The sequence below is a fragment of the Ursus arctos genome, unplaced genomic scaffold, assembly GCF_023065955.2.
Source record: "Ursus arctos isolate Adak ecotype North America unplaced genomic scaffold, UrsArc2.0 scaffold_21, whole genome shotgun sequence".
Taxonomy (NCBI): domain Eukaryota; kingdom Metazoa; phylum Chordata; class Mammalia; order Carnivora; family Ursidae; genus Ursus; species Ursus arctos.
Genome location: NW_026622886.1, coordinates 48,984,348 through 48,998,355, shown reverse-complemented (window position 1 = coordinate 48,998,355; position 14,008 = coordinate 48,984,348). Strand labels below are relative to the sequence as shown.

The 14,008-nt window shown below is 49.5% G+C and overlaps 1 protein-coding gene across 3 annotated transcripts; it reads left to right on the top strand.

The window, feature by feature from the left end:
* The first annotated feature begins 2,363 nt into the window (after positions 1–2,363).
* Positions 2,364–13,294, top strand: PIP4K2C (phosphatidylinositol-5-phosphate 4-kinase type 2 gamma). Of its 3 annotated transcripts, XR_003316668.4 has the most exons (11): positions 2,374–2,692; positions 5,312–5,409; positions 6,064–6,160; positions 6,506–6,649; positions 9,235–9,381; positions 9,573–9,611; positions 10,194–10,307; positions 10,663–10,930; positions 11,105–11,208; positions 11,411–12,275; positions 12,437–13,294. XR_003316668.4 is itself a non-coding variant. In XM_026500172.4 (10 exons), exons 1-10 carry the CDS (start codon positions 2,519–2,521, stop codon positions 11,489–11,491), a joined length of 1,266 nt encoding a protein of 421 aa, XP_026355957.1. In that variant the 5' UTR covers positions 2,364–2,518; the 3' UTR covers positions 11,492–13,294. The 3 variants fall into 3 exon arrangements, 2 of the variants coding, with proteins under 2 accessions (XP_026355957.1, XP_044240597.1); XM_026500172.4 differs by having other exon boundaries at positions 2,364–2,692; positions 11,411–13,294; XM_044384662.3 differs by lacking the exon at positions 2,374–2,692 and adding an exon at positions 2,728–3,131 and having other exon boundaries at positions 11,411–13,294.
* The last annotated feature ends 714 nt before the right edge of the window (positions 13,295–14,008 follow it).

Below are 14,008 nucleotides of genomic sequence, written 5' to 3'. Positions count from 1 at the left end.
AAACTGGTATCCCATTCTCTTCATTTTTTCCCTCAGACCATCACCTTGGTCCCAGTGTCAATTCTGTCCCTCTCCAATGGACTCCACCCCTCCTTTGCCAACAGCTCAGTTCTTTTGTCCCAAGGCCATCTACCACATTCACCCTTCTAACTCCCATTTTATTTATTTTATTTTGTAAGTAAGCAAGCTGTATGCCCAGTGTGGGGCATGAACTCACGGCCTGGAGGTCAAGAGGAACGTGCTCTACCAACTGAGGCAGCCAAGCACCCCCTAACCCCCATTTTGGAGCATACCCTTATGTGTCCTCTCTGCTCGTACTTGGAGCTTCTGAGATGAATGGAGAAAAGTGCATGACCAAAATACTGGGGCAACTGAAAGCCTAGGAAGCTAACTGGCCCTTTGGTGCTGCTCAGCCATTTCTGTGTATCCCTACTCGGTTTCCTCCCTTGCCTCCCAGAGCAGGTGGTCAAAACTCCAGATCCCTTCTCACCTCCCCTATTAGGCAAACAAGGCAATTGAGCATGAAATTCTTCATCTGCCCTCCATCCCTACACACTTACCTATATCTGCACTGATCCTTTCCTTTCTTCCCCCTAACAAGTGATAAATCTCTCTTCTCTGGACTAAAGCAAGTCGGTTCTAGATCATTCTTGAGATACTTACATAGATCCAATATATACAATATCTAAAAGTGATGCAGACGGGCAGTTTGCATCTTCTTTGTGATTTCTCCCCTTATCCTTGTAAGGTCTCCCTGAAAAGTGTGTTTCTTTTATTTTTTTAAGTAATCTCTACTCTCAACATGGGGCCCAGACTCACAATCCTGAGATCGAGAATTACATGCTCTACTGACTGAACCAGCCAAGTGTGCCCTGAAGTGTGTATTTTTACCATGTTTCTCTATAAGTGTCTCCCCATCTTGTTTTCCTACAGCCAAATTTCCTGACAAAGTCCCAAGCCCCCCCCCCCGCCTCTTCACTTCCCATTCATTCCTCAGCTCACCTTGAACTGGCTCTTGTTCTGCTGAAACTGCTTTCTGAAGGTCACTAGTTGCCAAATACAATGGGCACTTCTCCATCCTTGTCTTGCTTCACCTCTTCATGACATGTGCCACTGCTCTCTACTCCTTCCTTCTGGAAACTCTACTCCCTGGTTTCTGTGACCCTGCTCTCCTGGTTCCTTTTATCGCTCAGTCTTCTCCCACTAGCCTCTTAAATGCTGGTCTATACCAAGGTTCTTGCTTTCTCTAGAAGGTGCCATCCACACCCTCTGATTCCATAACAATTACTCAATCTGTATCCGCAGCCCAGACTATTCTGAGCTCTGGGCTCACATGTTCAATTGCCCTCAGGTACCTCAAACACATTCCAAACTGAACTTTTCACCAAACTGCTCCTTTGCATGTCAGCACCACCATGTCTCCTCACCTTAGCCAGAAGCCTGGGATTCAATCTCAATGTCTCCCTTTCCCTCAAGTGCCACATCCACTAAGAATTTTCCAAAGTGACATCAAACTCTACCTTTATTTTTTAAATAATTTTTGTTATATTAGTCACCATACAGTACATCCCTAGTTTTTGATGTAAAGTTCCATGATTCATTAGTTGCGTATAACACCCAGTGCACCACGCAATACGTGCCCTCCTTAATACCCATCACCGGCCTATCCCAATCCCCCACGCACCCTCTCCTCTGAAGCCCTCAATTTGTTTCCCAGAGTCCACAATCCCTCATGGTTCATTCCCCCTTCTGTTTACCCTCCCCCCCTTCATTCTTCCCTTCCTTCTCCTACCGATCTTCCTAGTTCTTATGTTCCATAAATGAGTGAAACCATATGATAATTGTCTTTCTCTGCTTGATTTATTTCACTTAGCATAATCTCCTCCAGTCCCGTCCTTGTTGCTGCAAATGTTGGGTAATCGTTCCAAACTCTACCTTTAGATGCCATTCCCTTCTTTCCATCCCAACAGCCACTGTTTTAGTCCACCACCTCGTGCCTACACTTTTGGGATACTCCAGGCACCCTCCAAAATGATGCTTGCGTGGTCCTTGTAAAAGCCCATATAATCCATCCAAACTACTTAAGGGATCTCCTACTTCGTAAAGAAATACTTTCGGGTGAGCCTCAAGCGAGAGGTTACTCCTAGAAACTGGGCAAAACCGGAAGGCAACGACTTTGCAGCAAAGGAGCCGCAGACCTGGGAGTGAAGGCGGCCGGCGCAGGCCACATCCCAGCCGACTCGGTGGCAGGGCCGGGCCTGGCCGACCGCCCACAGCCCGCCGGGAACGCGACTTCCGTGCACCCGCCCCTGCGCCAGGTGAGCCCACCCACCGCGCGGGCGTTGGGGCGGGCGGGCGCCAGGGGGCGGAGCCAGCCTCGCACCGCCCTGCTGCGCGCCTGCGGGCCAGCCTCCGGTCACGTGACGGCGGCCCAGGTGAGCACCGCTTCCGGGGTCGGGAGCCTGCTTCGCCGCCGGCTCCGGCTTCCAGTCCATCGGGTGCACGGGAGAGGCTGACTATGGCGTCCTCCTCTGTCCCGCCGGCCACCGTACCGGCGGCGACAGCGGCCCCGGGTCCGGGTTTCGGCTTCGCCTCCAAAACCAAGAAGAAGCATTTCGTGCAGCAGAAGGTGAAGGTGTTCCGGGCGGCCGACCCGCTGGTGGGCGTGTTCCTGTGGGGCGTAGCCCACTCGGTGAGACCCGGCACTAGCCCCCCCAGAAGCCCTGTCCGAACCCCGCTGCTCTTGCTCCTCCGGGCGTCCCTGTTTCCAGGCTCCCGCCTCCGGAGCCCCTCGCGCTGCCCCTTTTCCCCCGCGGCTGTCCTGGTCCCTGGCCACCAAACCCCAGGTGTTCCCCGGCGTATCTTCTCGCTCTAGATGTTGTTGTTGTTTCTTTTTTGAAATGTAGACTTTTGTTTCCCCCTCCGCCCTCTATTCCACCACTCTAGTTACGTCTTCTCCACCTGAAATCCAGCTCGCTGCCTCCTTCCTGCCAGGTCCAGCCTCAGCCGCAGGCCGCGGAGACTGGCCGGACCCGGCTTCAGCTGGAAGGACATTAGGGGGAGTGGCTCTTCAGGGTTGGTGGTGGTGAGGTCTCCGGTGAGAGTTTGTGCGTGGAAGGGGCGCAGGGAAGGTAATTGAATGAGGGGGATAGTACACTTTCCTTTCTAAGCTGCTGTCCTTGATTTTGGAACCTTGGCTCTGGGGGAAGGTCCAGGCTTTCCTAGACCTTCTAGACCTTCTAATCATGCCTGTCCCTTCCTGTCCCTTCCAGAGGTACAGCATTTCTGAGAAGCAACCCACCCTGAGCCTCGTTAAGGCTTATGTGTGGTGTGTGTGTGTGTGTGTGTGTGTGTGTGTATATACACACACACACACACACCACACATAGCCTTGGTCTTAACTGCATCCCCATTGCTGGCTGCAGTGCTGGTGTTTGGTGTAAGTGGGGGGTCATCTTTGACCAAAGAGATGGCTGAGCAGCTGTGGTCCTGGGGACGCTATGATGGTGAACTTTAGAAACAGGTAGATTGTATGGCCTGGGAATCTGGAGGAGGCCAAAGAGGCCAGTGTATCTTTTTTCCTTCACTCAGGTGAAGGAAGCACGGCCATTGCTCCTCTTCCCTTGGATTTGGAGTGGGAGGGATGCAGGGACCTGGACTGTAACAGGCAATATTTTATAAATCAATTTCCTCGAATCCTTACAGTCATGGCAGGGTTGTGGAGGTGGACCGGGGTGAGGAAGAGTACAATTTTTTGTCTCCTTCTTAATTTGTAGTTTCCAATGTCTTTTGGCGGGGGGGCTCTGTATTTGTATTTGTGATTCTGTGGACTGCTCCTATAGTATCCATGCTAAGGCACTCGGTGTGGGCAAAGCTGATGGAGGTAGAGCTGTCTGTCACGTGTACTTTCCAGGTGACCCATCCATCCTTTTGGGAAGCTGAACAGGGAGGATTTTTCTTTGGTAAGGGTTGAGGGAGTTACACAGGAGAGCTGCCTCAATTTCCCTAGGTATATATACTTTAAGCTCCAACACCCCACCCTGCAGCCAACCCACATTTACTTCAAGTGTCTAGAATGGAGAATTCCTTGAACATATGTCTTAGTGATGATTCAGCCTGCTTAACAGCAGGTGGCGAGGAGGGGGCATGAAGAACTATAGCTGAATTTTAGGCTGGGAATCTCAAGTGACTTTTTTTTTTGTTTTCCTGGAGGAATCTGTTCTGTCCTCCTTTTCTACTGAGAATGAAAGGAGCACAGTTTCACTGCAATCTGTGGGATTTAGGTTAGACTGCACTTCATAACCTCTGTTGAATGATCAAGTAAACATAGGTAAGACATCCTTTTATTCACTTAAGAAACACCTCAGGACCCCTTGTGCCGAACATTATGCTAGCTAGGCACCTGAGAGACAGACAGCTACAACTGGTCCTTGCCCTCGAAGAGCGCACAATGTGGGTAGGGAACTTACATAAACTAGCCGTTAGAGTCATATGATAAGTGCGCTATTAAAGGTGGGTGAGCGGTACTGTGACAACGCCGGGGAGAAAACACATCTCCTCGGGATTTCTTCGTACAGGGACCCCCTTTTGACCCAGAATTAGCAGATGGATGATTCTGGGGGCCGAGGAAAGCATGTGTTGCTTGCATCCTTTGGGCCGTGGGCCGGCTTGACTTTAAGAACAGACACTAATGAGCTCATATCCTCTGCCTGCATGCATGCATTCCCTCTGAAATCAGCTGCTCTTCTCTTACTTTACACCCAGGCAGGTGGGGGCCTATAGAGAGACCTGGGTCAGGGTGGTCTGGAAGGCCTGGTCCTGTTTGTAAGGAGATGCCTCTTGTAGGACGTGGACTTCTCATTCTTTTTGCTGTGGACTCCTCAGAGTCCCATTAACTCTCTTGTCTACTTCAAAAAAAATGCCTTTTGTTTTGTTTTTAATGGAGCATGGAACTGTTTGTCTTGAGTGTTTTGAGTCTGCTGAGGGTATTTTTTTTCTTTAGAACTTCTCACAGCTTTAAAAATAGCCCTGAGCTGCTCACAGGGTTTGCCTGTAAAATGACTGTTGTGAGCATGAAGTTCCACGGGGGTGGAGTGTGAGGGGCTGTGTGTGGGGGCCGCTGACTGCAGTCCTTGCTGGGCAGCAGGAGAGATCAGATGCCTTCTCTCACCTCTAGCAAGTAGATGCGTAACCAGTGTTCGTAAAGGAACGAGGTTTGAGTTGCCCTTTTCTGACTCTTGCCCAGATACAGGGTAGAAGTAGCCCCCCCACCCCTACTCACTGGCTCCCTATTCTTGTTTCGGCTTCTCAGATCAATGAGCTCAGCCAGGTACCTCCCCCCGTGATGCTGCTGCCAGACGACTTTAAGGCTAGCTCCAAGATCAAGGTCAACAATCACCTTTTCCACAGGTATGTGGAGATCTCTGCTCTTCTCCTGTCAACCTTCCTAGAAGAATAATACATAATTTTAAGAGTTAAGTGTCAGTGAATTGAAGGCAGTTTACAAGTTCTGTGTTCTAACCCCCTTCCCAGTGCAGAGATTCAGTATCGTGCAAGAAACCATTAAAATAACTTCCAGTGTTCTCTACACCCGTATACATTTGTAATAGTTTGTTTCTTATCTAGCCTGGCAATACCACAGAGTAAATACATTTAGATGCCCTTACCGTTAGCGTCTGATAGAGACTCCCTGAAAGAAATATCTGAGTCTAGGCGCTTCTGGTATCAGAAGATGCCATTCAAAACAGTGGCACCTGTTGCCAATTTTAGGATGTCTCAAACTTGCAGGAGATTTGGAAACGATTCTGTTTAAACGGGCATTAAATCCTGGTTCTACTTAAGCTACTTACCAGCTCTGCGTTTGAAGCAGGTCACTCAACCACCCTGAGCCCCAGTCTCCCCTTCTATAAAATGGGAATAATATACCTTTAAAGGACTTCACAAGAGGTTTATGAGAATCAAATAAGGTAAATGTGTGAAGGTGCTCTATAAACTGTCAAGCCCCATATAAACGTAAGGTAATATTGTTATTTTGTTTTCTCACCTTGAAAACCCCTATTTCAGGGAAAATCTGCCTAGTCATTTCAAGTTCAAGGAGTATTGCCCCCAGGTCTTCAGGAACCTCCGTGATCGATTTGGCATTGATGACCAAGATTACCTGGTGAGAGTCCTTTTTGGGTGAGGGGAGTCCTTTCTCCCTGACAACCGGGGAATCCTTGGGCCAGTCATGTTTGGAGAAATGAGAGCTTTGGCAAGTCTGATTCTTTACCTGTTTGTGGTCACAGGCATCTTCAAAAATCTGTTGAAAGCCATTAACCCTGTCCTTGGGGAAACATGTAGCTACATTAAAATTTTTGCTTTCACTTTCATTCAGTCCGGATGAAGAACCCCTGCTCAACCTTTTATCCAGGGGTTTTATCCACTTCCAGACACAGTCACTTGACCATTATCCTATGACTTGCATCTCCATACAAAGAGGAAAAGAGCCTCTGGCCTGTGTTCCCAGGTCTCCCTCACCCGAAGTCCCCCAAGTGAAAGTGAAGGCAGCGACGGCCGCTTCCTTATCTCCTACGATCGAACTCTGGTCATCAAAGAAGTATCCAGTGAGGACATTGCTGACATGCATAGCAACCTCTCCAACTACCACCAGGTCAGGCGGCTCTCCAGCTTCATTCTTGCCTTCTCCTCTCTATTCATAGCTTAGCTGCTAAAGTACCTTGGGAAATTTCCCATCTCTTCTCCTCCCTACAACCCATTTTGCTGCCCAAGAAGCACTTGACATCATGTTTTTGAAAACTAGGAATTTCAGAAAAAGCCTTTGCATACCTCTTTGTGTCTGACCAAATAGGAGAAGTTAGACATGTTCCTTCTCATTTGGTATTTACAATCTAGAACCGCTGTGGCTTGCTACATAAAGGGCACACATAGAGCAAAGTATGAACTATAGATTGAGCCAGAGTTAGGTGAAGTGTTAATACCAAATATACTGTCAGGAACAAATGGGTTTTGAGGAGAAAATCAGGATAAGCGTGCAGTTGGGGATAAATTTAAGGGGAGAAGCCATGATCATATCCAGTCCTAAGTGGGATTAGGGAGCCTATTCTGTCTGATCAGATTAACTTGGAATGTGGAGTTTCCAGAATATTTTGCCTGAATATCTCCCCGAGGTCAACGAGCAAGGAATAGATAAAAGACTCGAGAACTGATTGGTTTATTCAACAAACACTGAATGTCCATTATCACCGGGCCCCCATGAGGCAGCAGAGAAAGAGGTGGATGAGGAAGAGGCTCTGGAGGGTCTCTCGGTCTGACGGCAGAGGTCAGGAAAGCAGCAGCGTGAGCACACAGCGGGGGGGGGGGGGGGCGGGGGGGGGCGTGCCGCAGTAGAGGCGGTAAGGAGTGCTGTAGGGGTGCAGAGGAAGAGCATCCTAACCTCCCTGGGGCACGAGGTGCACTGGGAGGTTGAAGGAGAGTTTTTTAGAGAGAGTAGCATAGGAGTTGATGCCTGAAAGACTAGTATGGACTCCTTAGACAAGCTGGAAGAAAGCATTCTAGGCAAGGGAAAACCTGTCAAGGCACAGAGCTGCGAGAGAGGTATGTTATTTAGAAATAGCCCCCTGACTGCATTTTCAAGAGTGGGCTGGAGAGGGGACGACTGGGGGTGAAGAGTGAGCAGGTAGGAGGGAATGAGAACAGTCTCTGTGAGCAAGCCCTGGCGGCCGAGATGCAGAGGAAGACCTGTGGGAGGCTTGTGCAAATTGAGGCCAAGTGTCCTTCAGATTTCTGCTTCAGGATAACTGGGTGTCCATTTATGAATGTTTGGGAAGCAGAAAAAGGTTTTGGGGGAAGGCTGCTCTGATTTAGACATGTTGAATGTGGGTTTTCTGCAGTTCCTCCAGATACAGGTGTCCCGTAAGTGGTTGGGGGATGAAGTTCAGGCAAGTAGAAGTGTAGATTTGAGAGTCGCACGGGGACAGACGGTGATTAAAACCAGAAATATAGACTAGATTATTGACGGGAAGTGTGTGGAGAAGAAATGAAAAGAAGCAAGGAGAGAGGAGAGCCCGTAAAGTAGACTTTGAGTGCCGGGTGCCCTCCTTTGTTCTATGTGGGATTTGAGGAAGAGGGAGGAGAATTGGAAGAGCGGACTAGTGGGAGCTCAGGGTGAAGAGAGTTCCAGAGAGAGACCGGTCAGGAGTATTAAGTGCCCCCTGGTTGAAATACAACAGTAACTACAATGAATACCGTTGGATTTGGCAACTGAGGGGTTTGAGGAAGGGAGATGTAGATTTCAGAGGAAAAATGAGGGCATGAATCTGATTTCACTGGGTTGAGGTGTGCATGAGAGGAAGTGGATTGACTACTTTTCTGAGAAGGCTGGCTCTGAAGAGAATGAGGCAGCAATACTGAGAGAGACAGCTGCATTGAAAGAGGAATAGTTTTTTAAGAATCCAAATTATAAGCCATCATGTGAACATTTTTACTACAGGAATCTAGCCCACCAGGAGACATTAGTCTAGGTAAAATCATTTCACTGGTAAGGAGATGTAATTTCTAATCCTGGTTCTGTTATCACTTGTACTTAAAGAGGGTCTAGGGGCGCCTGGGTGGCTCTGTTGTTTAAGCAGCCTACTCTTGATTTCAGATCAGGTCATGATCTCAGGGTCCTGGGATTGAGCCAGGCTCCGAGCTCAGCAGGGAGTCTGCTTGTCTCTCTCCCTCTGTGCCCCCCTTGTGCTCTCTCTCTCTCCCTCTCTCTCATTCTTAAGTAAATAAAATCTTTAAGAGACATTATACAAATGGAATAAATCAGAGGAGATGAGGGTTCAGAAACTGCATGGATAACCACAGGCCTCTTTAACAAGTCCCCACCACTTTTTTTTTTAGATTTGTTTTTTTTAGATTTTATTTATGTATTTATGTGTGTGAGAGAGAGAGGTGCACTTGGCAGGGGGTCGGAGGGAGGGAGAGGAAGAGGTGAAAGAATCCCAAGTGGATTCCACAATCTGTGGGGCTCAATCTCACAACCCTGAAATCATGACCTGAGTGGAAACCAAGAGTCAGATGCTCAACTGACTAGCCACCCAGGTGCCCCCTCCCCCTACCACTTTGGACCTTGGAACCTCTCTACTTGAAGTTGTCTGCCCTACCCTGGAATGGTGGCATTCCTATCCCTGGGCTCTTCGTGCATTTACTCTTCCGCTTCTCCCCATTCCTTCCTCCCTTCTACCCCAGTACATCGTGAAGTGCCATGGCAACACACTGCTGCCCCAGTTCCTGGGGATGTACCGGGTTAGCGTGGACAATGAAGACAGCTACATGCTTGTGATGCGTAACATGTTTAGCCACCGTCTTCCTGTGCACAGGAAGTATGACCTCAAGGTAAGGAGAGGATAGCTAGGGCTGAGGGAGAGGCTCCTGACGGCCTGAGAGTGGGGAATGGCCTGGGAGGGCACCTAGATGGTTCATGTCAAAGGAAAGAAGACTCTGGGTTTGAGTACTCATCTTAGGAGCTGGATCCTAACTGTTCCTTTAGCTACTTCTGCTGACTTGGTCTTTGGGTCTCTCCACAGGGCTCCCTAGTATCCCGAGAAGCCAGCGATAAGGAAAAGGTGATGCTAATATTAGGTGATGGGATGAGGGAGGGCAGATAAAGGGACCTCCTTAGGCTAGAGGTAGGGGCACCAGCTATTTATTCTTATCTTAAACTGCCAAAAGGAAGAGAGGGGGAACTGGTGTGGATCCAGGGATTCAGTGTTTGGAATGGGCGGCGGGAGCGGCTGCGTTCTCGCTGGCCTGGGTCATCTCGTGGGGAAGGTTTGGCGATGGATGAAGATGACAAACTGTAAGAGCAAAATGCTTACCTTCTACCTCCCACTCTGGGTTCTTGTATTCAAGCAGCTATTTTTGCTTAAGAAGAAGAAAGAAAAGTCAGCATGAGGGGTCTTGGCTGAAAACCATAAGCAGAAGGTAGTGGGATGTGATCTGGGGTACCACTGCAGTGACAGAGTTTGGAGAAGCCACTAGAGCTGAGAACGGCCTCTGGGGCAGCGTGGCAATGTGGAGGCAGAGAGGGGCTGTAACATCTCTCTCCCCTCAAGGCTACTGAGTTAGACATAGAGCCCCAGGGAGAGCATTGTTCTCTGGGACCTTGGGGGAAGGAATGTATTCCTAAGAGGTCCCTTTACTTTCAGGTTAAAGAATTGCCCACCCTTAAGGATATGGATTTTCTCAACAAGAACCAGAAGGTTTATATTGGTGAAGAGGAGAAGAAAGTATTTCTAGAGAAGCTAAAGAGAGATGTGGAGGTGATGATCGGGGTGCTTGGGAAATGGCTGTTTTCTTTTGCTCCCCATTCCCAATCTGAGGGAACTGCTCCTCCTCCCTTTATTCTTTGGGTTCTCTGCGTGTAGGGGAGTTGGGTGTGGGACATGAAAAACCCTTAGAGGTGACCCATGGAGGGGCTGACTAGAATCAGCTAAAAGGACGACCTCAGGTACCAGGACATGGATGCACTACAGGGCAGTGGTATCCTTCCAGTCCTCAATTTTCATCCTTCCTTTCCCCGGGAGGGCCCCAGAAACTCAGGAGTGGAGGTAGAGGGGTGGTTCCTGGGAGTGGGGAAGGAGGGCTGAGGTATCTGATTTGTCAGTGGGGTCTCAGTTCCTAGTGCAGCTGAAGATCATGGACTACAGCCTTCTGCTGGGCATCCACGACATCATTCGGGGCTCTGACCCAGAGGAGGAGGGGCCTGTGCGGGAGGAGGAGTCAGAGGGGGATGGGGACTGTGGCCTGACAGGACCACCTGCTCTGGTGGGCTCCTATGGCACTTCCCCTGAGGGTATCGGCGGCTACATCCATTCTCATCGGCCCCTGGGCCCTGGAGAGTTTGAGTCCTTCATTGACGTCTACGCCATCCGGAGTGCTGAGGGTGAGAGATCCGGGAAATATTAGGGGTGTTGGTTGGGGGGAGGGTTGGCCTTGGGGGACTGAGACCAGGGTGGTGGGAGAGAGGCTGGTTAGCTTTTCAAAACAGATCTGACTGGTTCTTGGGGAGAGGGAGTTGGGACTATACTTGCTCTTCACTGCTGGTTTCTTTCCCCAGGGGCTCCCCAGAAGGAGGTGTATTTCATGGGCCTCATTGACATCCTGACACAGTACGATGCCAAGAAGAAAGCAGCTCACGCAGCCAAAACTGTCAAGCATGGGGTGAGCGTTCCCCAAAGCCTTTCCTTTCCTGTCTTTTGACTTTTTGGGAACAGGGAGCCTTTTGTCCCAGAGCAATGGGGTGGCAAAAGGACAAAGAGTTGGGTATGGAAGTGGTGTGGAGTGGAAAGGAGGGTGGGGGGCAAGGGTGGGGGGCAAGGTTGGGGGGGTGGCCTGACACCGTGTTCCATACCTCCTCTCACAGGCTGGGGCAGAGATCTCTACTGTCCATCCTGAGCAGTATGCTAAGCGATTCCTGGATTTTATTACCAACATCTTTGCCTAAGAGACTGCCTGACTCCGTGCTGACTGCTGCTTTATGTCAAGGTGGCAGGGTTCTGAGAGGCTTGGGGGAATGGCGGATATGCTGACCACCACTTCTTCTTTTCCTCCTTTGTTAAATCCCAGCTACAGGCTCCTTCCATTCACAGAACTCCATCTTATTGAGTAGGCTCTTTCTGACCCTCAGAAATGCATTCTTCTATCTCCCCCCGTCCAGTTTCCTTCCTTTTCTCCCTCCCTTCCAGCCATTCTGCTTGCTTCATTAGAGTGTTACTGTTGACTCACTCCCAAGTGCCTTGATCTTTGTAAATGTCCTGTTGTTTCTAGAACGTAGGAGGCGATGGGGGAAGGGGGTTACTTGCCATCTGCAGGACCTGACTGGACAGATGGACCTGGCTCGAGCAACTACTCTGGATGCACTTTGCTGTGTGGGATGAACTAGGAGTGTCTGAATTTTGCTGATAACTTTATAGAACTCACTGTGGCGTGCTTCCTTCCCAGGAGGCCCTGGGATGGAGGACTTTCAAGATACTACAGTTGTGGGTGCTGGCATGCACACATGTGACGGGATATGGCCCATCTTACACACTAATGGGGTGGGGAGTGGTGAGTCGGCTGGCACCTCGCAGAGGTGGGACCCAGGAGGACCCTTGAAATTATGCAGGGAATTGGAAAAGGTGTCTGTCAAGAATTAACTACTCTTCAAACTCTTCCTCACCCTGCTTCCAACCCCCACCCCTGTACTTCTGGGCACGAGAGCCCGAGATGGCCAAAGTGTTCAAGCCTGGGTGAGGACATTTTACTGTTGCTAGCAGCTCTTCACCAGGACCTCACACCCCTCCTTGGGCTGGAACCCTTCGGTGGGGGCGTGGGCAGTTTTGGAGGCTGGGATGGTGGGCCAGGGTAAAAGGTTCATTCCCAGTGCTAAATTTCCTCTCTTCGTGTCTAGCCATCCCTGAGGTTTTACTCCCAGCAGAAGGGAATATCTCTACGTGGGTCAATCCTGGTCATTTCGAGAGGATGAAGGACTCCGGTGTGGGAACCTCCTCTACTCCTTGGAGCTGTGCACCTGGCACTTTTCCTTTCCAGGCCCTTCGCAAACCCTTCTCCAGTTGGATTTGTTACTCTGTTCTTGTCGGTCTCATCTTATACTGCTACTGTGTCTCCCAGGGGACAGATGGCCTTCTTTGTCATCTTCACTCTCCACCCCCAGAGAGGAGTCAGAGCCATAAATCAATCACCCAGCCGCCTCCAAAGAGTTGAAATGACATGTGATAGTCTCAGAATGTAGAGGACTCTGATGAGCCAGATAGTGTCCTCCCTACCCTGATGCCTTTGGGGCTAAGGCAACCATTCTTGCTACCCTCCGTCCCCTTTATGGCTTCCACACTTTTTTTTTTTTATTAACACATAAAGATGGGCACTAGCAGCTGGCCTGTGGGGATGCGAGGATTCTTTGCTCTGTATCTAGCTGGACTGATTAGTCTCACAAGAAGTCATAAAGGAGAATTCCTCTCCCCCCTCCATCTTCTGCTCCAAAGGAAGTAACAAGAGGAGTCCACAGTTAAGGATTAGAGCCCCTATGATATCTTCCCAACAGGGGCCTGCTGATCTTTTTCATTCCAGCCGTCTACCTTTCCCCTGCTGAATGCAATAAAACTCCGTGACACCAGCAGCTGTTGCTCTTTAGAAATTGGTTTTCTGACCATGTGGCTAATGTATCATGAGCAGTATGGTCTTTGTTTTGTTGCTTCTGTTTTTCATCTTTTTTGTTTTATTAATTAATAAAAAAGATCTTGTGTATTTACTCCCATTGCTGTCACTATATAGGAAATAAATTATTGAATCCATATTCCTTCACAGACATGCCTCCCCCACCCCCTTTCTGAGGAACCTTGTGCTTAGGAGTGTGGAGACCCCATGAAGAATTCCAAGCTTTAAGATGTTGGGCCCCTAACTAAGAATGTGGGTTTCTAGATAGATAGCTGTGAACTTAAAAGGTTGTGAGGGGTGTGCATGGGAATGGAAAGCTTACTCTGGCTTTGTGGGAGTTCAGCTATAGGGGGCCAGGGAGAACAGCTCATGTGGCACTCCCTCATCCCCCAGGGTTCTGGGCTTGATCACACACCCATTCCTGCAAAGGTGAGTGAGCCTCTCAGAGCACACTGGCAGGAGCTAAAAGAAGGAACTGGGTGTTTCCCCAGGCTTCCTGGGAAAGATGTCTTCTGTCTGGAGAGCGGGAAGAGTACAGCGGGGTCCTGGGAAAGTGAAGAAAGGGACCAACCCTCCAGCCCAGAGGGGGGAGTGAAGAAAGGGGTGGATACATAGAAGTTGTTGCCAGTCTGGGAGATCCAGTACCATTTGGCCCTTTGGCCGAGGAGGTCTTTTGGCTGGTGGAAAAACCTGGCTTCATGTGGCCCCAGGGAAGTGAATTGGACTGGGGGCGGAGATTTCTCTGATGTGGGAAGCAGAACAGAGCAGAGCTGTTTTTTCTTTGAGAGTTTTTAACTCTATTTGAACC

Bases quoted from the DNA above. Each gene is read 5' to 3' on its own strand.
- PIP4K2C (XM_026500172.4), top strand. From the start codon at position 2,519: ATGGCGTCCTCCTCTGTCCCGCCGGCCACCGTACCGGCGGCGACAGCG. The intron at 6,161-6,505 runs GTGAGAGTCCTT...CTGTGTTCCCAG, and splicing joins TTGATGACCAAGATTACCTG to GTCTCCCTCACCCGAAGTCC. The intron at 10,308-10,662 runs GTGATGATCGGG...GTGGGGTCTCAG, and splicing joins AGCTAAAGAGAGATGTGGAG to TTCCTAGTGCAGCTGAAGAT.